The following is a 25,157-nucleotide window of genomic DNA, read 5'->3' on the forward strand; positions in this document are numbered from 1 at the left end:
CTTTCGCCTTTTTCACCTTGGGTGCGCTGGTTTTCAGAGTAAGGGGGGGGCCTCGAGGCCATTCAGGGCAATTGACAGCTAGATGGTTTGGATCGCCGCATCAAAAGCAACATCTGGGGGTAATCAGTTTGGTGACTCCTCCCCCCTTGGCTTGCTCATTCCACCCACGTACTTTGGCTGCATTTGTGTGGAATTTGGCCGCATACTCTCTTACGGCCTTAGACCCTTGTTGCAGGTCTCTCAGCGCAGTGAGGGCTCAGGTCTCCTATAGAGGGTCTTCATACTGGGTCACAGGGCTTGTAAAAACGCCACCACATTGTCTAATTCGGGGCTTCAGATCTTGTACAGACTCACGTACCACCGCTTAGCTGCTCCCTTCAGCTTCGACCCTAAATAATCCACTCTGCTGAATTCATCGGAGGTGTTCCCCCAATAGTGCATAATGCTATTGGCTTGTATAGAGAAGTACTCCACCTCTTCAGGATCCCCGTCAAAGGTGGCATCTAGCTCCTGTCCCCTTCTGTAATCACATGGCGGCAGTGGCGGTAGCCTGGGTTGTTGCAACAGGGAAGGTGGGGGCGGAGGTGGCTGCCCTCCTCTTGGACCCAGGGGTTGCAGCGCCTGCTCTAACTGCCTCCTCACCTCTTAGACCATAAATGTAGTGTTGGCTTGCATCTTGTCTCGCAGCCCTTTGGCTATTTCTGCCATCTCCAATCTTATCATTTGGAGGAAATCCTGAGGGTCTGGATTTTGTCCCTCCTCCCCTGGATCCGGGTCGGGGCATGGATCCTGTCATCCCAACCATTCCCTCCACTCGCCTCCGAAGTGCCCTGGTCACTGTCGTCTCCTATTCTCGAGCGTAGTGAGGGCAGTGCCAGGATCACCTCTCTCCCGAGCGGGTGCTTCATCCATCAAGCTGGTTGATCTTATGGGGACCCACACTTTGGGGGTGATGTACAGTCGCTGTATGTGCAGCGGGGGCCCTCTCCCTGCCGCTCTCTGGGCGTTAATTATATGCCGAGGAGGTTGCTTAGGGTCGGCACCGGGTCTTTGTTCCTCACCAATCGGTCGTTCTGGAGTGTTGGGGGCTTCTCCATTATCTGAAGCTCTCTCCGCCATAGGGTTAGAAAGTTTCCAGTTTGGTTACGTCCCCAAGTGATGTCAAGCATCGATGTTTCTCAATAATCAGTCTTTTGTTGTTAAATCAAAAGTTGCTTTATTGTAGAAACTCAAGCTTTACCAAGGACCGAATCCTTGGAAGTAATGACGTATACATGGGTACATAATTACTCTATAGGATTGCTTCAGAGGATAGTATACAGACGCAATTTGAGTCACGGGTTCAAAGGTTACTACATAGTATCTCTTTTATTACTAAGAAATTTGGGCTATTAAAAACATCTCCTTTTCTCACACTTCTCCAAGACCTGATAAGAACTGCCTGTGTGAATCAGGGGGAGAGGCACATCACAGCTTTTACCTGCCAGGCTGTAGCGTAGCGTAAACATCCTTGGGCTAGATAGATTTATGGCTTGCCCAAACGTTGTAAAAAGGAGGGGGCGGTGGATACTAGTGGCCTGCTCTCTGTCTAAGAAACAATCATGGCTTAGAAGTATGTATGCTTGACAAACCCACATAACTATTCTAATATTTGCTAATGTAAAATATTAAAAATGGGGCATATGGAGGAGAGGAAGGAAATTCCGCCTTGCACTGACACCCTCCCCTTTGCTACCTTTCACATTGCCTTACTAGTGCTAGTGAGTTTTTCCCTCGACAGTTCCATTTGTGCAAGGCTTCAAGCCACCATTTTGCAGGTGCTTATCCTCACTTTCTGATTTTTAAGCTAGAAGTGAGATGATACAAATGCATACAATAATCCAATTAAAACCATATTATATATTCACCTAAAGCTGTTTAAGGAGCCCTGTGGCACAGAGTGGTAAGCTGCAGTACTGCAGTCCAAGCTCTGCTCACAACCAGAGCTTGATCCCAGCGGAAGCTGGGTTCAGGTAGCCAGCTCAAGGTTGACTCAGCCTTCTTTCCTTCTGAGGTCGGTAAAATGAGTACCCAACTTGCTTGGGGGTAAAGTGTCAATGACTGGGAAAGTGTAGATAACTGGGGAAGTCTGCCAAGAAAACGTCCTGATGTGATGCCACCTCATGGGTCAGTAACGACTCAGTGCTTGTACAGGGGGACCACCTTTACTTTTTTTTTTCTTTATAAAAAGCTGTTTAGGTTTCTGTTTGCACATCTCTGGATCTAAGACATTAATCACAACTTTAAAACTGCCACAATTTGCCTAATGTTGTAACCCCATGCTGGTTAGGCTTGCAAATAACTGTGGTTTGTATGTCCCATTTTGAAGTTCCTTTGAATCTTGTATTTCTTTTCTGTTATGCCAATAAAGGTTATGTATGTCTGAAAGACAGGCCTAATGTTGTACTGGCAATAGCATCCATCCAGTTTTGTTAATTTTGTGAAACAAAGAATCTTTAAAAATGGAAAGCACTAGAAAGGTTTCTTCCCAATATATGTTGCTCTAAAGTACCACCTTTCTACAGTATTTCTCTGCCTCAGCAGTGCAAAACAACGCTCTCTCTAAAGGGCAAACATTCTTGACTATTTTCATGTTGCATACAAATCAGGAATTTCTGTCATAGTCATCTCTACAACAGCTGGTCATTTTAAAAAAATAACCTTTTTGTTCCAGTGCAGGTGCACATAGTTTCTAACAAAACAGACAATATCGTAGGCAACATCTTTCTACCAAAATGTAATAAGTAAAATTACTAAATGAATTTTATTCCTGTGACTTTCTTGTACTCATTTGACCCATAAGCTGTTTTACCTATATTAAATAGAATACAAAACTGTAATATGGTGGCCAGATGGCAGATAAGCATGGATGATCACTTTGGCATAGAGATCAGGAGCACATCATTCCTCCATCATGTTATTGTTTTTCTCAGGGTTCCCCAATGTGGTGCCTGCCAGCACCTTTCTTGGTACCCAGATATTTTTAGAAAAGGAGTGGGGGCAAGGTGGGTTTCTTGCCCACAGGGCTGGATCTGGGGGGTGGGGGCAGAGGGGGGCACCAAATTAAAAAGATTGGACAAGGGGTCCAATTCTATGAGCCCCAGAAGAAGGTGCCTCCATCCTCCATTATTTCTAATAAGGGAGCATTTAAAGGGAACACATTCCCTTTAAATTGCTTTTGCAATGCAAGCTGTTACATGCAAGTCAACACCAAACTGGAAAGTTCAGCCAGAAGCTGCTTTGAAGCTGACTCACTTGTGGTGTGGTTTGCATAATAAAAACCATTTAATAGGAACACTTCCTTTAAATGGCTTTTCCAATTCAAGTCCGAGTCAGCTCTGAAGTGCCAAGTTCACCACAGGACATGCTATCACCCAGGATCTCCATGTGGTGGGGAGGTTTCTTCCCATTGCACTCATACCTGAAAGGATTAGGCGGGGTAGTGGAAGCTGAGAGCTTTACACCACCTCAGCTGGGGCTGGCTCCTCTTGCACAAACCATCCATTAGGTATAGCTGAGCCCAAACAAAGCCAATTTTTAAAACTTTTATTTGGACTCAGCTGTATTGGTAGCCGGATCAGATTCTCTAATCTGTATTTAACGGAATAAATACCCCCCAAATACCAATAAGGTATTTTTGGGGTATTTATTCAGTTCTGCATATCCCTAGTTATTCTGTGTAACCAATGTTTTGATTTCAGTTACTGTACGTGCAATTTCCATATGTTGCTGTAAGCTACGTGGATGGAATGTGATACGCACTACCTCATGGTTTTTATCTATGATTTTAATCTATCTATATTGTGTACTTTGTAAAAAATACATATATTTTATTCTTTTGTTTAGCTACTCAAACGTCTAGGTTCTTGACTTACCTTATGAGGCTGCCATTGGCTAAAATAAAGCATCCCTATTCCTTTTCATGATGTTAGTGTAATCTAGATAAAGTGATTGGAGAGGAGAGCCAAGACAGAGAGAAGGAAAGCATTCCATACAACTGATAATTTGCTAAACTCAAAGACAAATAATATGGATGCCATATCTGTCAACAGGTATTAGCAGTACCACCTACATGGAATTTCCATTGTCAGAGGCATTGTACTATATGTTACCAATATCAAGTTGTTGCCTCCATGTTGTATTTTTAGGTATCCCAGAGACATCACCTTTGGAACAGGTTGTGGACTAATGGATTCTTGCTCTGATCTAGCAAGGCTCTTCTTGGTCTCTCATCCATATCCAGGACTTCAACTAATTTGTTTCTTCTTACATTTGTTTCATATTACAAATATTGAGGATCATTATAGCCTTAAATCCTCCTAATATGTTTTTGGTCTTTTCATGAACTGCCCTCCTCCAGAACAACAGAATCAAAAAGTAGATCTATAGAAAGTTTCTGTACTAGCCAGCAACAATGTAATGCAGGATCACACTGCTAGGTTCACAGTAGGGGGGGAAGTTATCAGTTTTACTTAAACATGAAGGCAGACTTTCCAGACCAACAAACTAAATGGAAATGAGACAACAAGACAAATGATGATGCAATTTCTGGCATTTTTATGGAATGCAACTGCTGTTACAAATTACCACCTATCTTTATTGGCTTCCACATTAATGAAAACAATCTGTATACTTTTACTCATGGAAAAGAAAGGAGAAAACTATTTGGTCCCACAATAAAGTCTTTTTGCTAATGAATCCTTGTTACTCTTTTGCTAATCAAGTCGTCTTGCCTAAGTTCAAGCAATATTGAATAGGAAATCACAATCAAAAAGCTTGTACTCATGAATCTATAGATTATCCTTCAGTAAACTTTGGACTTCTAAAAAAACCCCTAAAGATTAAGCATTTTAAAATTGTCAGAACAATTTGTAAACCCCCCAAATTAAGATGAATATATAACCACAATAAGAAAGAAACCCAAGTACCAGCAAGTCCACACTTTAAATGCTGCCATGCAGTTTCTATTACTTTGCAGTAAACATGATTTTAACTAAGGTGGCTTAAACAAACTGTAAAGGATGAAGAGGGAGTACCTTTTAGGCTTTGTTTCTCTCTTGTTTCTCCCTTGCTATGTAAAAGGTGTGCCCATTTTTAAAAACTCTTCTAAAAATAGCTAATAGATATGGAATTTCTTTTCTTTTTTGTCATACACATGAACTTAAAGGAGTTTAGAAGCTGGCCTGGAAGATAAAAGGCTGCTTGAAATATTCAAACTTAGACAGCTCTGGCAAGAAAACTGTTGTTTTTGATATTCAAGTGACCTCTTAACTCTCAGCTATGCTGGCAAGTGATCTTAAGGAGGAAGGAAAAGCTACAACACCATATGGTCCACCTTTTAACGAGAACCATTTGATAACTTTTCAGCAACGTTTTAGGGAGAAAATAAGTCCTCACACAATAATCTGAGCTGCTGGTTTCCAGGTATTGGGATTTATTTGGAAAATTTATATTTTGCCTTTCAGCCTAAACAGGGCCACCAAGGTGGGATATCCATGAACAAGTTCTGCTCAAAGCTTATTAAAAACTAACACAGACATGAATGTGATTAGCTTTTACAGAGGCATGTTGCTGTGGTATAATATGCAAACTGTTTCTTGAAATGTGCTGTTCGTAAAATATGTATTTTAAAAATGCATTTGTTCACTGACATTTTCTTGGTTTTGTTTCTTACTAAGGATGGCAATCATATTAAAACAAATATTAAAGGCAAACCCATTTAACTTAACTTTGTTTCATGAGTTCTTGCAATCAGCAGTTTCTGTGAATAACCATTTTGGGGGCACTTAGTTTATACTTGAATAAGTTATTCCATCAATAAGAATGCATACGCTTTGGTGAGACCTTCCTAGTAAGAATATAAGAGAAGCCATGTTGGATCAGGCCAATGGCCCATCCAGTCCAACACTCTGTGTCACACAGTGGACAAAAACACCCAGGTGCCATCAGGAGGTCCCTCAGTGGGGCCAGGACACTAGAAGCCCTCACACTGTTGCCCCTCCCAAACACCAAGAATACAGAGCATCACTTGCCCCAGACAGAGAGTTCCAATAATACGCTGTGGCTAATAGCTACTGATGGACCTCAGCTCCATATGTTTATCCAATCCCCTCTTGAAGCTGTCTATGCTTGTAGCTGCCACCACCTCCCGCGGCAGTGAATTCCATGTGTTAATCACCCTTTGGGTGAAGTAGTACTTCCTTTCATCTGTTCTAACCTGACTGCTCAGCAATTTCATTGAGTGCCCATGAGTTCTTGTATTGTGAGAAAGGGAGAAAAGTACTTTTCTCTATCTTCTCTATCCAATGCATAATCTTGTAAACCTCTAACATGTTACCCTTCAGTCGACGTTTCTCCAAGCTAAAGAGCCCCAAGCTCTTTCTTCATAGGGAAAGTAACACACAGTTAATCAGTAACACACACATCAAAATAAGACTACTGAACTTAATTCTTTATAGAATACAATGAAGCTAATGAAAGTATTCTAGTAAGGTCTGTCATGATTTAATAAAAACTTTAATAAGTTCTGGTATTGATGCAAAGCATGGTTAATGTTTTTTTGATTCTCTCCCAGTACTTACTGCCCAAATTTTAAAGAAAGCTCCATCGGGTCATGAAAACTTCGGCCTTAAGCTGTTATTTTTTCGTTTTCACCAAGATAAGTGAATGAGCACAGCAATTAGATATAGAATGCCATTATATAGATGTTTACCTATCTCTTAATGCAGCCAGCTCTGTTATCATTATTTTTAGACCTTGTGAAACAATGTGATTTTTCATATAAGGCTTAAATGTAAGTATTTATATAATAGCTCTTACCTAAATAAGCCTGTGCTCATTTTAGGTTCATTTCACACTGGTTTCTAAATACCTAATCTTATGATAAAAAAATGAATGTTTATAAATCAGAGAAGCAAAAACATCAGGATGTCAATAATCTATTCAAAGAGAAGGCATAAAATACATTTAGGTTTGTGTTTAGCCCAAAACAGGTTTGATCACAAACAGATGTATTATGTTAAATCAATAAGACTGAACCTCTAAAAACAAACTCTCTAACATTCTTGCTCAAGATTACCACTCTATTCACAGTGATCCCAACCCATTTTAGATGTATTGCTTTTACTTTAAAGAAACAAAGGCTAGAGTTAGTTTCATGATTCAGCACAAGGTTTTCTATTTCATATGATGAAGCATATTGGAGATATTTTAGGCTTTCAAGGTGAAAAGAATTCTGTAGCTGAACCACTATAACCCTTTTCTGGAAGACCAGAAGTAAAAGCCTCCTCCCTTAAAATTTCTTCTTAGATTAAAAACCATTAAGCGGTACAAATTAAGAGTGCAGCTTCTTCCTTAGCTCTGGTTCAATTAAAATGCATATGTTAGCTCAACTGGAGCAGTGCTGCCTTGGTTAGCATTAACTATATGTAAAGGCTGGTTGAATGAGATTCCTTTCATCATACAGGCACTGCTGTCCTTGCTACAGTAATAGAGGCACACTTTGACTGACAGAACAACTTCAGCAGATAGGCATCCCATGGGTATTTGCAATGAGATTGCAGGTTGTCTGGTAATGTCCTCAAATTCTCCAGATAAGTTTTGTTCATAAAGCAACCACTCACTACCTGGAAAACAAGAGAGTTCTATCAATATTTAGTGGTGAGACCAGCCTGCTGTATTTTCTTTATAATGTGAATATACAATTATAAAACAATGTTCTGGTAAGCATAGGATGCTGAAAACAGTACACATGCCCAGGACCAGCCTGCAAATATTATGTCTTCAATTCATTTGGAAGGTAAAACCAGGGTACATGGATTCTGATTACAAAATGACAAAAATTTCCATTTAAATATAAGCATTGAAACATGATGATGCCAGGATTTTAACATTGATATCATAAGCTTTAGGAGAATCTGGCCAGACTTTATTAATTCTTGTAGATGGATGCCACTTTGAAAATTTTTTCTTTGGCTATTCACTCTAGGTATCTGAAAGGGTATGTCGTATGTATAATATACAGAAAATGCTAGGTGTTTCCTTTTTTTGTGCTTTTCTTCTCTAACAACATTTCCTTTTCATTTATAGTTTGGAACTGCAATTGCTCCTGCTAATAAGTCTGCAAATGTAGCAACAATATATAGCACATATTTTTGTTGTTGTTTATATATTATAATTTTGAGTTGTTATATAATTTTTGCTTGGTGTACTATTTGTATGTTGTGTTTATTTATAGAACTGTGAAGCCTTTTAGACCTGAACAAGGGGAGCAGAAATGGGAACCAGTACCAACTCCATATAGTCTGATAGGCTTCTTATTTTTTCATCAACTGTATATGTAACTGTAAATATTACTGTAAAGACCTTTGTCTACTCACCATTGCTATACTGATTAAACCTTTCAATTGTAAATCTTAATGTCTATTATACAGTTGTAAGCAGTTTAAAATGCGAGGTTTATTCGCTTTGTCTAAATATTGAACAGTATATTGGATGTAACAAAACGTACTGAGAAGCAACGTTGTATGATAACCTATGTATTTTGGTGCAGTGGTACTACATGACTTCTGTTCCCAGTGATTCCAGTATATTTTCTAACAATATAGTTAGAACTAAGTTTGTAAACAGTACCATGTATTTTGTTATAAGGTTGTAACCACAGCTGAATTTTAGGAATGCTAACCCCACCTCTGGATGAGAAACCAGTCAATAATTGCTATACAAACTCTGTCAGTTGCTGATTCTGTAGACACTGGAAAGTGTTTGGAGAGTATCAGATCATTGTGTATTTAATACTAACTTCTGTTTAGGTTGTAGCTTACAATCTTAAAAATCAATTTACTGTGACAATCACCTTGCGATACTAACAGAATTTTGCAAACATCTACTTAAGTATATATATATGTTCTTAATAGGAGCTCTTTACCTTCTGATGTAAGAAACCATAAACTAGGTGCTTCTTCAATCAGCTTGGTATTTGGAGGAAGGCTGAGTTTTAACATGAACTGAAGTGCTTGGCCAGGGCTTACAGCCAAGGAAGGCAGCTGAACATTTGGAGCAGATTTAGGCAGCTTTGGTAGTCTTGCCGTAGCACCCTTTTGCACAACTGGTCCATCTACGGTTTCCACTGTTTCTGCATTTACAAGAAGTAGCTATCAAAGAAATAGAAAGGGAAGTTCGTTTTGAAAGAAATTGCATTTTAATCTGAAAATATGATTTTTTTTCCTTTAGAAGAGTGAAAGAAAAAAATTAATAATTAGACATGTTGGGCTTCCTCTTCCTGAAAAAACTATAAGCCTCTTCTGAATATTTAGAGCTACTGACTTCTACATGAAACAACCAAAGCTAGTACATTTGTACTGATAAGAACCTTAGTTAAATGTTTGTCTACTCAGTGTAATGAATCGTAATTCTTCAGCCAGTCCTAAGTTTTTTAGACTTTCCCACATGAACACAGAAATCTTGCTAAATATAAGCCACCCCCAAATTTTATGAGCAGGTTCTTTCAATGGATCCCATATACACAGCAGTCCCTCCTTAACACCATCAGAAACAAGGAAGATCTTGCTCATATGGACTTCCCTATAAGGAACACATGCACATGCACAGGGAGGGAGCTTGAGAAATAAGAGTTACACATCAGCTTTTTCCAAATCAAATCCTAAACTGGTTGAACAACAGGTAGAAACAAACACACCAAATGTCTTAAAGTGAAATGTTCCATTTAATCACTCATTTTAAAATGACATAAATCATGTGTTTTAAACAAAAGATGTTACTACAACTTACTATTAAGGAAATCTGAGCTTCTACAATCTGGCACAGTTTAGACTTTTCCAGTGTATTTGTCGGCTTTCATGACAAACAAAGGATAGATAAATATTACTTCTCCTGGCAGTTTTGACTTGTTTAGATGCACATGCTTTGTAGTCTAAATAGATTCTCAGCTCAAATAGTTCTTAAATCTAACAGCTTAAGATAAAGGATCTACTATTTGTTCTAGATGCTGAAAATGTTTGTAGTGCTATGAGACTTTTTCAGTTTCTCCTTCGTGGTTGGGGTATTTCACTATGCTCTTGGCAACTGTAAAATTTCAATTAAAATGAGCTTGTGCATATGAAGCTGCCTTATATGGAGTGAAAGCAGTGGCCCATCTAACTCAATACTGGCTATTCTTCAGGGTTTCAGGCAGAGGAGGAAGGTCTTTCAACACATGGAGTTCCCTTAACTGAACATGCCAAGAATTGAACCTGGGACCTTTGCATGCACAGCATATTCGCAACCTCTGAACCATGTTTCCTCCTCAAAATGCATATTACTCATATGGTGAATGACATTTAAGAGGGATACTAGATTTTTGTAAAAATGCATTTCCATTTACCAAGAAAGCAGCAACCACACGCTGGTTGGGTACCAAGCATTATTCCCATGATTACATTTTTCCTTTGAATTGCCTTGCCTTATAAAGCACAGACAAAGTCTGAAGTCTGTTATAATGTTGACTCAAGTCAAAGAACAGTGTCATTTGTTCATATTCTATTAAAAGCATTCTTAAAATGCAAATAGTGTAACATCCTCTGAATTCTAAAATGTTGTAACTGTAACATTTCTTCTGCTGTATGAACTCCTTTTCCTCCAGTGTTAGGAGTTACAACAAGTCCTGCTTGCTCTGGATTACTTCTACTCAGGATGTACTGCATACAGAAGTAACTTTTCAGTAGCAGTGTTCCAGGTATAAAACAGCATTCTCAGGAATGCTTGTCATACATGATTTATGTTATTTCAGATGGTACATAAAACAAACCTTTAAAAAATCTTTAACTCCCTGATTCAGTTGCTGCTTGTCACTTTACAATAAGGGTTTGATTTTTTTTTTTTATCATACTTTCTGCTCATTATTTACTGTGCAGTTTTAATTAGTACAAGCTGAAACAGGAGCTGCATTTTACAAAAGCATTCATATTTCAGTTAAGTATCAAATGGACTCTTAAAAGTGGGCATACATATTCTTGGCTTCATTCTCCCTAGATTCTGTGTAGCATAATTGTGTGACACTGTGTAGCATCACTATGCTACATTGTGACTTGTCAGAAGTGGTGTGTCTTAAACTATTATGACATTGCCGAAGTTCATCATTCTTTGATTCAGAATATGAAAATTGGGGACTTTCCTCCTCTACCACTTGGCCTATCACTTCTGCAACATTCCATCTTTTTTTCTCTACTGTTTTAGCATCTGCAATAAATTTCTGAGGGGAAATCATCTGGAGATTTGGGTGTGTTACTGTCAACTTGGAGGCCGTGCTCAGCTCTATCTCTCCTTCTCACATAATTTCAAGAAAATAGTAAATGTGCTAAACCAGTGTTTTGGCTGAACTGAATATGGAAGTGCTTTAGGTTGTGTAAAAATTATATATGCTGGTAACATTCAGATCAGGCAACTGTAATGTGAGTGATGCTTTTGAAGATGGTCCAGTATGCAGCAGCCAGAATATTAAGTGGAACTCACTGCAATAAGCATACTAAACCAATTCTGTACCAACTGCATTGGCACCCAGTGGATTTCTGAGCTAAATTCAAAGTGACACTTTTGACTTTTAAAGCCCTAAGCATCTTCAGCTGGAAGACCATCTCCATCCATATGCTCATGTCCATATTCTGAGTTTATCCAAGGAACTTCTACTACAGGAGCCCACACTGTCACAGATGTGTCTAGCAGGGACCTGGGTGAAATCTTTCTCAGTGGCTGCTCATAAGTTGTGGAGCTCTCTTTTTTATTTATTTAAAATATTTGTATATGCCTCTCCACCACAGCGCATGAGACAGTAACAATTTAAAAAAACAAACAATAATACAAATATAATCATTAATAAAGTATTACCCATCAAATTACTAAAACCAACAAATTCTCAGACAGGTTTAAAATAAAATATAATCAAAATCTTAAAATAAAAGCAGCAGAGTAACAATATTTAAACTCATGAGCAGCAACCAACTGAAATCTGAAATACAGCCAGATGCAACAAACAAACAACAAAATGGACAAGGAGCAACATGCCATTTTAAAAAGATCATGTAAAGATGCTAGGCCAAGGGAACAGGACAGGGCATTTCAAAGCTAGGGGACAAACACTAAGGCTCTAGCTGCCTGGAGAAAAAACTGTCCTGCCCCTTTAATAGAAGGTTGCTGGGATGTTATTTACTAGATTATGCTATTTGCCTCCATGCCATGTAGTTTCGGCTGCCCCTTTCCACACAGTAAGTCTCTGTTAAAGGGGCAGCCAGTTTTGCCCAACCCTGTGAGCAACTTTAGCAACCACTAAAAAGGATTCATCCTTCATGGCCATCTGCCTTGCCTCAGAAGATATGGTGACAGGAACAAGGGCCTCAAATGCAGAATCTGGTGTCCAGACAAGACTATATGGAGGCAGGTGATTCTTTGAATGCCCAGATCCTAGGCTGTAAAGGACTTTATAGGTTAAAAAAAATTCCCCTGAATTGGGACTGGAATTGAAAAGGTAGCCACTGAAGATTGTCCAATACTGGAGTAATATGCTGCCTACAATCTACCCCAGCAAGCAACCTTACCACTGCATATTAGACTAATGAAAGTTTTGAACTCTCTCAAGGGCACTTACTACATTATAGTAACTGAGGCTGGAAGTTACAAGATCATATAACACTGGGGCCAGACCACACTTCTTGAGGAAGCATCAGAGCTAGCAAACCAAGCCAAGGTAGGTAAGGGCACACTGAAGATGCAATCTGAATAATCCACCTGTAGATACAGATCTAACAGTACCCCAAGGCTCCACACCAAATCCTTCATTGGGAGCAGATCTTCATCCAGAGTAGGCTATCTCGGAATTCTACAATTTGCACTATCTTCAATCTCTGACTTACTGGGGGGAGGGGAGGGCAGGCCATGGATCAAAGTCACGGAGCAAACATACTAAGCAGGGAGTTGGTCTCCACATCAAGTAAATACTAAATTTCTGAGTAACTCTGCTCATTTTAATTGCACTAGTGTCCTTCCAAGCCTCTCAAACAGATGGAACATTTATTTTAAGCATAACAGGATATCCTCAACACAAATGCTGTTCTGTTTGCCAGACCATTATAAAATATCATAGGAATGCATTTACTGCAAGGAACACATACATCAGCTATGTTTCATGTCATCCAGACAGTTGAATTAAGAAATGATGAAAGAAGACACAGCTCAAATAATTTATTTTGAGTAAAAATGTCATATAAAGCTTTATAACAGTGACTTACTGGTGAAACAATCTGAGTTTCTAAATCTAGCACTTTAATTTGATGATTGTTTGTGTCTGCAACATAAAGCAAACACCCTCCCTCTTCAACACACAGGCCTCCGGGTTCATTAAAAGTTGATGAGGTGAAGTTGGAGCCAATGACATTGCCTGCTTCTCCTGTACCTGCCAGTGTAGCACAATTCTTCATTTTTGGATCTACAAATTTAATCTACAGGGGCGAAAAAATAAAAAGCAACCTTTTAAAATCATGAGATAATTTTTTAAAACTTTATCATGAGGGTCATAACAGTGATAATCATAGAAGGAACCAGCAAGTCTGAACTCCTAGTTTCTTCGAACTTGAACCATCATAAAGAGGATGGATCATTAAGGACAGAACAATCAGGAAGTCTGAAGCAAAGTATTTAAGCAATAATAAAATTACATCTGTTAAAAAAGCTGCATAAGGTATTAAAATGATTAACAACAACTCAGTGCATTCAACTGAAGTCATGAAAGATCCATTAGAGAAAATAAAACTGATTGGCATATGCTGTCAGAGTCATGATGTCAGTATAATCATTTTTGCTTTATTTATTACAATTTTAATTCTACTCCACCTCTTAAGACTATAAGGTGGAACATGTGGTTCCCACCTTTATCCTCTCAAGAGCTCTGTGAGATAGGCTGAACTGAGAACATATGACTAGCCCAAGGCCATCCAATCAAGACTTCTGAGGCTGAACAGGGATTTGAACATAGGTCTCTCCAAGTCACATTCTGACATCCTGTTAATCACACTATTCTGTAGTTTCACCTACCAAATTTTCAGTGTTTACACAATATCCGTTAGATCCAGATGGGTTTTAAAGGTGCCATTGTTCTACAATGTTTGTTGCTTGATAGATACACATCAACATAGAAATGTATGTGCAAACTTGCATTTACTGATGTGCATGTCAGTTATATTCAGATGCCTATTTCAGAAGGTGAGATTGGTGTCAACTTCTTCCCTACCCTGCATAACTGTTCTCTCTTCTCCATGCTGTGGCATGATTGAGACAAGCTGAATCAAGGATACGGCTATAGATAGTCAGGGTTTTTTTTGTCGAAAGAGCCCAGCAGGAACTCATTTACGTATTAGGCCATACCTCCTGACCCCAAGGAAGCCCAAACTGCTTTTCTGTGTGTTCCTGCTAAAAAAAAAAAAAGCCCTGTAGATAGTGATGGGACTATGTGGGCAGCTTTCTCAGATGATGGAGAATTTAGTTCCACCTCAGCCCAAGAGGGGGAATTTAGTCCCACCTCAACACTGTCATTAAGCACACTCCTTTACTTTCCCCCATATAAGGGAATGCCAACTATTCATTCAGTGGGTGGGGGTGGAAAAAAACACTATGCTTGAAAATACTTTTGTAGTTGGGGTGAAATCTAAACCTGTTTGAGCATGTCCTTTATCATCACTGAGAGTGTCTGTATGTATATACACATATCTAACAGTTCTCCCTTTCTGCGGCATTCCATTTGCTCTCATAGCACCTGATATTTTACAAACTATAAACAAATACACTACAAAGGCATTCCAGGTCAACAAGAGCAGGACATTCAAATGTCATTTACTAGGCTTATGAAGGAGTTTTTGAATTACCATTCAGACAGTATCTATACTAACTTACAAAAAGAGGGAAATCTCATAGGCACTTATGAAAGGGTTATGGATTTCAAGAAATTTTACTGAAATTCCTGCAAAAAGAGAGATAGAAAAAATGAAGCATTTTTTTAAAAAAACAAAAGCCTCCTTTTTATGAAAATTAAATTATTTAGTAGGATGGCCATGAACCACCTCACAAACTAAAGTTTGTGACAAATTTTGGCTGGTTTGTGAAATATGTAGGTCAACCAGCATAAACTTTCCAGCTGTTTGTGGAGGCTTGTGCTGGTTTCTGAACTGATACATTTCCAGACAGATGGTCTCCATTCAATCTAAATGTTTACAGAACTTCAAAGTAGCAGTAGGAGAAGGTGGAACTTGGAGAGCATGTAGAAATGCATCTGGGGGAGGTCCCCTGCAACTTTTATGTCTTTTGCTTGCATGGGATCTGTTCTGCACTCTCCTAAGCCTACTGAACCTGCACCTGTCAAAATAACCACCATTTTCCCAGAAAACACTTTCCTGGGGGCACATTCTTTGGGGGAAATAACGTAAATCCAATCCTTCATAAATCCAATTATCACTAACTTGTAAGGCAGGTAGAGGAGCATCAGCCTGCGATGTCCTCTGAGTCTGGTGTTTCTAGCTTACACAGGATCCATTCTACTGGGTCACGAACCTCACAACCCAAATGGGTTTGCTTAACTCCTAAAAGTTTGTGATAGTTCATGACAGTTCATGGTTTGCAAACCAGGCATGCCATGAACCAAACTGAATTTTCCTGGTTTGTGCCCATCTTTATTCTTTAACACTGAAGTGAATGTGCTGCATCTGATATGGATCACTAGGCCTAATCACACAACAGGACCTGCGCTTTTTGAGGAAGCATCTAAAGAAACAGACAACAATTCATTACATTTTTGTCTCAATATTTACTGCTCTCAGATATCACAGGCCAATCGTTGAGGTTTCTATTTTGAGTTAAGTCTTGGGAACTAGGGTTGCCAACCTCTAGGTGGGGTTTGGCAATCTCTTGGAATTACAATTGATCTTTGGATTACAGAGAACAGTTTCCTGGAGAAAATGCCTGCTTTGGAGGGTAGACTTTCTGATATTATGCCCCACTGAGGTTCCTCTATTCCCCAAACCCCACCTTCCCCAGGCTCCACCCACAAATCTCCATGAATTTCCCAACAAGATATAGCAATTCTATTGGGCACACAAATCAGCACACAGGGATTTAGCCTTAGATGTTCTATATACATTCCACTAGCATCTTTCAAACTGCTCCAGAAACAACTTACAATTTAGCAAGAAAATACAAAGCAACTATAAGAATTTCTAAAATAAATTATATTAATGTCAACTCTGACAAACACAATTTTATACAATTCTTCGACCTGCTGCAATTGGCACCTGACTTCCTATAGTGATAATTAAATGAAACTGAAATTGCTTTAAGTAATTCATTATGCAGGCTCACCTTATGATTATAGGAATCCGCAACATAAAGGAGGTTTCGCTTCCTGTCCCAGGCTACTCCTAAGGGATGTTGTAGCTTTGCATTCATCCCAGCTCCATCAACGTCACCAAAGGCAAATAAATTCTTTTTCAGGGGAAAAAAATCTTTAATTAGAGGGGTCGTTCCACAGTTACATCTGTTACTATTCTTCTAGAATACGAATATTCAAATCATCAGTTCTTAAGGCACAAAAAAGGGGCAAAGCATATCTTTTCTGAGCTATCAACATAAATCCAAATCAGCATAAGAATTATTGTCAAGTGATTGTTATTTTGTGGAGTATGTGAGTTATTTCTCAGTTCCATCGCTAGTGACGATCACTACCAGAAAACTCTTCCCAACCAAGGAAAATTCACAGCACCAGTTCAAACATTTAGAAGAACATGTAGGTGTGGGGCAGATACTTTAGGAATGATGCCCCTTATAAAAATGCCCCTGTCCATATAAAGTTGAATCCCTGAAGCAATAGAAGATATGAACGGCCTTAAACCCTGACTTCCAGTTACAGCAGAAGCATCTAAAGAAACAGCCAAATATTCATAACATTTTTGTCTTAATATTTACTGCTTTCATACAGTTCTTCTACCTACTGCAAATACTTGTACTACATACTCTTCTGGCATATTATGAATCATTATATTTTCTTACCCAGCTATAAAGTTCTGAAAATAAGTCTTCTTTCAGCTCTTTGGGGTGTCTGCTTATACCATTACTGAATTTTAAATTTATCTGTTGCCATTCTGTTTAAAGGCATTTGAAGCAACTTATAGATAAAGGGAAGAACTATCTCCTTGTTATTCTGCAACAGAGTTTTTCCTAGTTTGTGCATTAACCAGGGTACACAAGAGAATCCTCCTTCCTCTCAAGCATTGCTTTAGAAAAGCCACAACATGCTACATGAGAATTTTGTCCCCATCTCCAGCCAACACATACACAGCAACTGTAAGACTTTTGAAAGATATTAAGCAGCATTTTCCCAGTGACCAAAATTTGTACTAACAAATGCTATCCTATCTGAGAGAGATGCCCCATTCAATACATTTAAGATATTAATCTTCATATTAAACACCAAGATTCTACTTGCTAAAATCAGGCTTGAATAGGACTGGGGAAAATAGTATTTAACCTCCCCCCCCCCCCCCAAAAAAAAACAACATTTAACTTCCAGGTTATTACCATTGGGTCTCTCTCGCCTCCTACAAGATGCTTCACAGCTCCATCTTTCATTGAGATGGTTCGCACAGTACTACTCTCACTGTCTGCGACAAAAAGACAATTCCATGGCTCTTCAGCAGCAAGGGAAAGACCAGAAGGCTGGGCAAAGCTTGCCTTATGGGGATATGCATTATTTCGGTTCTGCTCATTGCCACTCCCAGCAAAGCGAAGGCAGGTTCCTTTCTTTAAGTCACTAGGGAGAAAAGGGACCAAATTAAAAACACCCCCCAAAACTAGTGCAACAGAATCATAATCCAAACTTTTTGGTGCATCATAGCAAAATAAGTACAAAGTGATACCAAATCCTACTTAACTGGAATCCATAGAACAGAGAAGAAATGTTTCCTTTAGTGTCATCAAAGCCGTGGGATATTAAGACTTATCTCTCCTGCTACTGAAGCTCCACTAAGAATGCCAGCTGGCATTTCTTTCCCCTTTCCTTCCTTACTTTCCAGTTACACAAAGCAAAAAAACAAAATATAGCCAACCAAAAACTTGCTTTAGAACAAAGTTTGAGTCCTGTGGCACCATTAAGACCAACAAAGTTTTATTCAAGGTATAAGCTTTTGTGTGCGTGCACGCTTCTTCAGATATAATGAAATGGAAATTATCAATCCATACATATAGGTAGAGGGTGAGCAGTAAATTAGCATATAGCATAATGAAGACATTTAACGGATTCAAGACCAAACAGAAATAACAAGCTTAGTTTATATGGTTACCATTTATCTGAGTTTAATTCCAGGGGAAAACATAGTGAAGGAAATAAATATGTCAAACTTGGAGATTGATGAGCAGATGTATTCCAGTTATGGAATGCTGAGAGCAATTAACTGAGACCCTGCCATTATGCTTCATCCGTCTCATCTCAAGTATGGAGGCTACCTTACAGCATCTTCTCCTCTGAAGTGGGGTGATTGGCTGTGCAGAGTTATCTCCCCTGCCTAAGCCCAGAGAAATACATTCCAGTCTCCCATTCCGAATTACATTACATTCTACTATTCATTACAACAGATCCAGAGGGGCAGCCGTTTTGGTCTAAAGCAAGTCTGAAGAAGTGTGTCTGAGGAAGTATGTGCACATGAAAGTCCACACCTTGAATAAAACTTTGTTGGCCTTAAAGGTGCCATTGGACTCAACATTTGTTCAACTATTTATTATGTTACATTTCAATCTACTATTCCAAATAAGAAATAAAATAGGGGACTTATGGCCCTTCTGGAGGATTGATGAGAATACAGATGTAAGGGCTGAATTATTCCTGTGGCAGTGGATTCCATGTGTTAATTATTCTTTGGGTGAATAAGTACTTCCTTTTGTTTATTCTAAACCTACTGTTTCTTAATTTCATGGTAATTTCCATTTCATTGTATCTGAAGAAATGTGTGTGCACACAAAAGCTTATACCTTGAATAAAATTTGGTTGGTCTTAATAGTGCCACTGGACTCAAACTTCGTTCTGCTGCTTCAGACCCACAAGGCTACCCACCTGAATCTATACTTGCTTTAGTGAAAATAGGAGCTTCACTTACACAAATTAAGCAAAATAGTTTTGATTTCTTGCTGAGGAATTTGGATAAGCTTATAGTGTTGAAATGAGAGTATGGCAAGATATTGCCAGAAATGACCCCTAAGGGGACAATATATTTTGCTTATCAATTGCTGATATGTTTTGTTGACCAGTCTAATGTTCTAGCTTACCTTCCTTTGGGTAGCTTTCCACATTCCAACATGAGTGCCCATATTTGGTGTGTACCTGCCATAGCAATCCACAGAACATCACCTTCATGGATTCCTGTAACTACAAACAGCACAGCCTCAATGAAAATGGCAATGGGTGAGTCTACTTCTGTCAGTTTTAAAAAAGCAGAACTTCTCACTTAGTAGTAAAAAGCAGACCCTCATATTTGTTAGTTAACAAAGTTATAATTTATATAAACACAGACAAACTGTATTTACAATCAGCTCTAGTACTGGCTAAAACTGTGGTAATTCTCTTCAGGAATTACTCAAATCATATCCTTAATCTATCACTCAGACAGCTTACTGATGTTGCTGACTATTATGTAAGGAAGTAAAACTTTTAAAACCAGAGATAATTTAAAAACATGTTTACCAAATAAAACTAATTTTATTACCATCATTTGTTTTTTCATAAGATGCATCACAGATGAAAAATTCATGGTTACTGGCTTAACCGTTTTTCACCTGTGTCCACACTTCTCCGCAGTACTCAGTCTCTTAGGATGAATGTACAAATCTGTGCAACACATTCTAACTACCGTTAAAATTCAGAAAATAGCAATGTGTTGGATGCAGGCTAAAGTTCCCATCAGAAAAATGGAAATTTCCTGCCTGCTCCCCTCCTACTGCAGCCCACTGATTTCCACACAATGCTAGTCCTAAGGGATAGGAGACCCTGAGATACTGCTGTGAGGAGCAATCAGAAGAAATGTCCAATATAGTGTAGATCCAACCCAATCCTTGCAATTTTTTTTTATTTCCCAGAAACACAAATTATGGTGCACAGATTTAAAAATTCTGAATTACCAATAAAAGAAGCTTTGCCAAGAAGCACATTTTCTATTAAAACAAGGTTAAATTCTAATTTTTGAACCAGGATGTGGTTCTGTGATTCAGAAGCAGACAAAACTGCATTTCTTAGAAGTACAATTCCCTCTGCATTTTCCCTATGTAGAATAGAGGAAAAGGAAGGGAGAGGAAGCCACTATAATTTCCTCTGGGGAAGTGGCCTACACCTTCACAGCCTGACTTGTCCAGTGAAAGTTGTGACAGAGTCAAGGGTGTGATGTAAGGAAATGAGAAGTATTAATTACCAGCCTAGTTCTGTCATATATTGCTCCAAGATCTTGTATGTGAAGAAGAGGTTGTCTCATCACCCCTAAATTAGGATTTGTAAAACAAGGAATATGACATAGATCATCCTGTGCACTAATTATATAACAGTGTTAAATAATGTGCACTAATTATACAGCATAGAACATGTAGTTGTGTTCATTTCCTTTGGCCTTTGTTTATGAAATTAATAGCTTTGAAAAGCTAATGCAGACTCATCATTCCCTAAATTATACTTTCATTCCTGAAAAATAAACAACTTGCAAATATTTTTCACAGAAAAGCAATTCACAGTATCCATAATAATCACCTACTACTTTGTTTGAAAACAGAGTGCATTCTGGTGGACACTGTTAGGAACTAACATTTGAATTTGATAACACCAGGGACTCCAGGGATCCAATTTGATGCATAATTATTTATTTACTTGATCTTATTTAGAGAATTTCTAGAGACCTGCTTACTTGCTTGTTGAGTGTACTCCACTGAAATATTGGGCGGGGAGGGGGCATTACTTCCCAAGTGCACATAGATAGTATTAAGTGACAAATGAATTTTGTTTCTCCTTATATCCTTAGCAATATGATTGCAAAATTAAAGGGCTTAGACTGGAACAATTCTGCAATTTAAAAAAAAATTTTTTTTTTGAGGGAGTGGGGGTTAGCATTACTTTTTATCTAGTTCAGATCTAGCCAGATATTTCATACCAATGTATTAGTTGGAGGGATGGTTGTGGTGAAAAGCCATATTTTCAGGTCTCCCCTTAAAAAAATAGAAAAGATGCACATGTAGGCAACAGAGGATATCCATTCATCTCAAAGTAACATTACTGAAAAGGACATGTTCCAGTGTAATGTTAGAGAGATATTAAGACATCAACACTCTGAAGGTCTTCCAAGTGCTTGGTTTATCAAAGATGGCTAACTAATAGAGTAAGTGATTTTCAGTATTTTAGTTTTTGCTGATGGAGGAATTTACAGGCTCACTCCTTTGAACTACAATAATATTGTGGAAACTTATCTGAGTTTTAGCATAATTCAGCTCCCACTGGAACACGGGAGAACTAGCTGAGGCAATGCTTATGCATACTTTATACCAACTCTGTGATCTTTTAAATTCAGGAAAAAATGAATAATTTGTATTTTTCTAACTTTGAAGTCTGCAGCACAGTCAACATGTGGCTTTCCACAATATCCTTGCAGGATGCAGCTGATATCCTTTAGTCATAAAACTGAAGCTGTGGTGGCACATTCTGGCATCCTGATTCGTTGCAGACACTGGGACTATACCTCACCAAGTATTGGCTGACACTCTGTCGACACTTTCCACTACCATTGGGTAGCCTCTCTGTCACCTGGCTACTGCAGCCTTCCCCACATTCTTGCAGGATTGGCTCACAATCCGTCTCTGCCATGCCAATGGCTGATTCTGCTCTTCCCTGCCACTGCTGGCCCTGACAGGCAAGAACATCATCAGATGGCCACAGATTTCTGAGGGAGACAGTTATCTGCTGGGAGCTTACTAATTACTACTGCCACTCCTCAGGGCCCTGTCTATCTTCCTTCTTCTCATTTTTTCTTTCTCTCACTCCTTTCTCCCCCTCTTTTTTCTACCTCCCCCAGAGCCTCATTCTAGAGCCTGTTGTATTTTTCTCTACAGCGGGCCTTACTCCTAGTAGAATATAAAAGCAGAAAGCCTGGTTAGTGAATGTTGCGTGATTTCATGATATTCTGTGACAGAATATAGATTTGGGATTAGATACAGACTCAATTTTCCACCCCTGGAATGGAACTTTCCTGGCTCCCCCCCCCCCTTTCACTGCAGCCCACTGATCTCCATAAAATGCTGTTCTTGGAAGGAGAGAGGACACTGAGCAATTACATAAACAGATTCTGCCGTGGGAAGTGGAAACTGGTGGAAACTGCCAATTTAATCTCAATCCAGCTCCTGGTGCACTCATAATGCACCACTGTATACTGAATTAGGTGTCAAAAGTCCATCCTTATCTTAGATTGTGACCTGAGGTGGAGAAGACTCTCCCTTCTACAATCATTCGCCAATTTACCCAGTTGCTGCACTGAAATGAAGGGAGCTTGAATGCTTCTACATCAAAGTATTAGGCAACCTAGGAAATTAGTTAGGTAGTAAGCAGGTAGTAAGACACCTTGGAAATACATGTTCCATATGCTTAGAACAGCGCTGTAGCCACACTCAAGGCACCAGGGGACAGGAGGGGAATGAGAGAACAGGGTTCCACCAAGCAAATTCTGAACTCTCCAAACTGAGCTGGGGGTGTCCACAAACCACTAATTCTAACAGAGAGGGGTTGCTGGGTAAATATCACACATCTGCCTTTTGAGCACAAATCTAGGTAGTATTTTTACTTATGAAGATTGCCTTTCTCCATTTTTTTTCATTTAAAGCAGTATCAACTCAATAACAATCCACAGAAAATCAAAATGTAGATTTTAAAGTATTAAAATAATTGAAGTTCAGAAGTGGTTGAGTTACTGAACAGACTGTTAAGTAGAACAATATAAACAATCATTGTGGATTTTAGATTTTATGAAGAATTTATTCAAGATGCTCTGTGCCCACATAAAAATATTATGTAACAGAAACAGTCTTCCTCTGGGAAAAGTAGCTTTCTTCAAGATTCTAAAAAGAAAGAACATGATATAATTTTCCCAGTTTGAGCCCAGAGAATACAAAGATAAATAGTAGCAGGGTTTGTTTTTTGGGGGGGGCGGGGCTCAAAATATGTAATTCCATTATGTCATCTAACCAGCTTTTATTGATTTATAATATTTGTTACCTACATCATTGAAGAAATTGCTGTCAAAGTCTAAAAATAAATTAATTTTTTCTGTCTCAGAGGAGAATTATTTTGATATGGATGCTGAAAAGGCAGATTGTTCAGTGCTTGGAAACAAATTTCTATACTCAAAAGCTATACTCCCAGCCTTGGGCAGTGCCGTTCTGGTGCCGGCCCAATAGGTGAAGAGTCTGGGGGTGATCCATGGAGGCCCAGATTATAGCAGCTGCTGGGACTGCCTTTTTCCATCAACGGCAGATCAGGCAGCTAGCACCATACCTGTCTCCCCAAGACCTGGCTACAGTGACCCATCCAATGGTAACTTCCAGGCTGGACTACTATAACTCGCTCTACGATGGCCTAGCCCTGAAACTGATCCAGAAATTGCAGCGGGTGCAGAATGCGGCAGCTGTCTTGCTGACTGCATCACCTATATGGGTGAGCATATGGCCGGTGCTCTGCAACCTGCACTGGCTGCCTATAGAGTACCGGATCCGTTTCAAGGTGTTAGCCTTAACTTTTAAGGCCTTGCATGGCCTGGGACCAATATACCTGCAGGACCATCTCCTCCCATATACGCCCTGGAGGTCGCTTTGTTCGGCCTCCCAAGATCTTCTGATAGTCCCTGGCCCAAGAGATGCCTGTCTTGCCTCTACCAGGGCCAGGACTTTTTTGGTCCCTACCCCGACCTGGTGGAATCAGCTTCCTTTGGAGATCCGGGCCCTACCTGGCCTATTGGCCTTTTGTATCCACCAGGTCTTTGGATGAGGCAGCAGGCATCTATCCATCAATCAGTTGGCCTCCCCCTATTGCCCTGCTGCTTTGCTGCTCTATTGGTACTGTATTGTGGTACTATTTGTGCTATACCATCTTGCTGAATTATTTTGCTGCACTTGATGAATGTTGTAATTAGTTTTATTATGATTTTATTGTGATTTTATTTTATTTGATATACTTCGCTCTGAGCCCCCAATAGGTGAATGGGCGGAATATAAATAAACAATTAGTAATAATAATAATAATAATGAAAAGGACACAAGCAAGTATTATTATAGACAGTTGCACTTATAGAGAGATTTCTAAAACACTCGATGTATTCTTTAGTTTTAGGAATAATCATACATAAGATTCTCAGAGATTTTACAGTCACATATAGGTTTACAGCAAGCACTAAGAACTAACTATAGCAAAATGGCTATCAATTGTCTAAGGATGATGGCATGATTGGCTTTTCTTAGTGTCCTACAAGACAAATCAGGAAATAAATTATCACAGAAATATTTCATACACAGTCAAACAATTACAAAAAACTTATAATAAGTCAAAAATAAGTCAAACTTATTACAAAAAAATCTAAGTTGGTGTACTTCTGAAAACTGAAAAGTGATAAACTGACAAATCTGAAACAAACTAAAACATCACAAATATTGTTGTGTCTTACTATGGTGGTATAAAACTAAGGTACAATCTAAAATTCTTCTATGGACAGAATTTACTCAAAGTACTTTTTACAAACTATTAAATGATCTTCCCTAATAACAGGAACAAAGACATTCCCTTCACTTTATATAATTAAACTCTACATTCTAACCAGGGAGCAGTTCCAAACCAATACAGCTTATCTTTACTAGGAGAAATATATTTTCACTGCCATTGCTGAACATTCTCACTGCCAGTTCTGTTTGTACTATCAAAGCAAAAAAAAAAATGTCTTATAATGATAGCATTGGTATAAACAAGCATTAACAGTAAACTACAGTTTTTGATGTTGATCCATCTTATCACATTCTTTTTACATTCC

General features: G+C 38.9%; 1 protein-coding gene across 2 annotated transcripts in view; it reads right to left on the reverse strand.

Annotated features, from left to right (window-relative positions):
- Window positions 1-6,961: 6,961 nt before the first annotated feature.
- Window positions 6,962-25,157, reverse strand: part of NHLRC2 (NHL repeat containing 2) — a 52,990-nt gene continuing 34,794 nt past the window's right edge. The window contains exons 6-11 of one of the 2 annotated variants that reach the window (XM_060241608.1): window positions 19,387-19,480; window positions 17,647-17,878; window positions 16,432-16,554; window positions 13,317-13,526; window positions 8,966-9,191; window positions 6,962-7,664 (exon numbers count right to left, since the gene is read on the reverse strand). In XM_060241608.1, coding sequence (XP_060097591.1) covers window positions 7,408-7,664; window positions 8,966-9,191; window positions 13,317-13,526; window positions 16,432-16,554; window positions 17,647-17,878; window positions 19,387-19,480 — 1,142 coding nt within the window. In that variant the 3' untranslated portion in view covers window positions 6,962-7,407. Of the gene's footprint in view, window positions 7,665-8,965; window positions 9,192-13,316; window positions 13,527-16,431; window positions 16,555-17,646; window positions 17,879-19,386; window positions 19,487-25,157 lie in introns of both variants that reach the window. The other variant, XM_060241607.1, reaches the window with a different exon arrangement.

The sequence above is a fragment of the Heteronotia binoei genome, chromosome 6 (assembly GCF_032191835.1).
Source record: "Heteronotia binoei isolate CCM8104 ecotype False Entrance Well chromosome 6, APGP_CSIRO_Hbin_v1, whole genome shotgun sequence".
NCBI classification, from domain to species: Eukaryota; Metazoa; Chordata; class Lepidosauria; order Squamata; family Gekkonidae; genus Heteronotia; species Heteronotia binoei.